At 41.6% G+C, this 1126-nt stretch overlaps 1 protein-coding gene across 1 annotated transcript; it reads left to right on the forward strand.

The window, feature by feature from the left end:
• Window positions 1–40: 40 nt before the first annotated feature.
• On the forward strand, window positions 41–884 carry LOC111386804 (enolase 1, chloroplastic-like). The gene has a single exon (XM_023011280.1). It carries the CDS (start codon window positions 284–286, stop codon window positions 704–706), a length of 423 nt encoding a protein of 140 aa, XP_022867048.1. The 5' UTR covers window positions 41–283; the 3' UTR covers window positions 707–884.
• The last annotated feature ends 242 nt before the right edge of the window (window positions 885–1126 follow it).

Raw genomic sequence — 1126 nt, forward strand, 5'->3', positions numbered from 1 at the left:
CTTCACTTAAAAATAAATTGAAAAACAAGGACACCTACTCCGCTTCAACACCCCCCACCTCGGCCGTCCCCGCAACCCTGTCCTGTCTTGTCTCTCTCACCTAAGTCTTAACACCCCCTCAGCTGGACTGTACCTTCAACAACCCCCAAAAGCCACTTTCAACACCAACAAACACACTCCATACTCTGCCTTCTTCGCCCCTTTGACGGATTTTCCCATAAACCTTTCTTATATATCACTCACATTCTCTCTCTATACCAATCACATACACATATAATATACAATGGCGTTAACTCCTTCCCAGCTATCAAAACCAATTTTCTCCACCAAACCCACCTCACAAGCATCGATTTTTTCACTACTCACAAGCCAGAAAATCAAATCTCGGCCGTTTACAATCCGTAGTTCCATTTCCGTTGCACCTGCTGCTACTGCAGCAAAGGTGGCCTCGGAAAAGATCAAGACAGTGAAGGCGCGGCAGATCATAGATAGCAGAGGCAATCCGACGATCGAGGTCGATCTTGTTACGGGTGAAGATTCGCTGTATCGATCTGCTGTCCCAAGTGGCGCCTCCACTGGGATCTATGAGGCCCTCGAGCTCAGAGATGGGGACAAGAGTGTTTATGGGGGTAAAGGGGTTCTCAATGCTGTTAAAAATGTCAATGATTTCTTGGGTCCAAAGCTCACTGGTGTTGATGTCAGGTAAAATTAATGGTCTCTTTGAAAATCCCCCTTTTCCACTTTGAGGGACTGTTGTGCGTTAGTTTTATGCTTGCTAAACAGTGTTTCAAAAAGCTTGGCTAAGCATTGAGGCCAAGCTTACTGATCTAGGCGGCGTAAAAAAGTGTTTTTTGATTTTAATATCATTTTTAATTTTTATTCAATCTAAAAATTATTTAATGGCTAAAATAATATTTACCTAACATCTAAAATTATATAATACTATATTAAAAAAAAAAGTAAAAGAAAAAAAAGAAAAGCACGCTTAGGCAAGAAAAAGCATGCCTAGGCGCGAAAAAAGCGAGCCTAGGCACCAAAAAAGAAATAATAATAATAATAATAAAGCGCCGTGGCTGAAGCTAGCGATTTGGCGCACAATATAGAACACTGTTGTTGGATAGGTTGA

The sequence above is a fragment of the Olea europaea genome, unplaced genomic scaffold, assembly GCF_002742605.1.
Source record: "Olea europaea var. sylvestris unplaced genomic scaffold, O_europaea_v1 scaffold37340, whole genome shotgun sequence".
NCBI classification, from domain to species: Eukaryota; Viridiplantae; Streptophyta; class Magnoliopsida; order Lamiales; family Oleaceae; genus Olea; species Olea europaea.

Coding starts and splice junctions, on each gene's coding strand:
- LOC111386804 (XM_023011280.1), top strand. CDS start 284: ATGGCGTTAACTCCTTCCCAGCTATCAAAACCAATTTTCTCCACCAAA.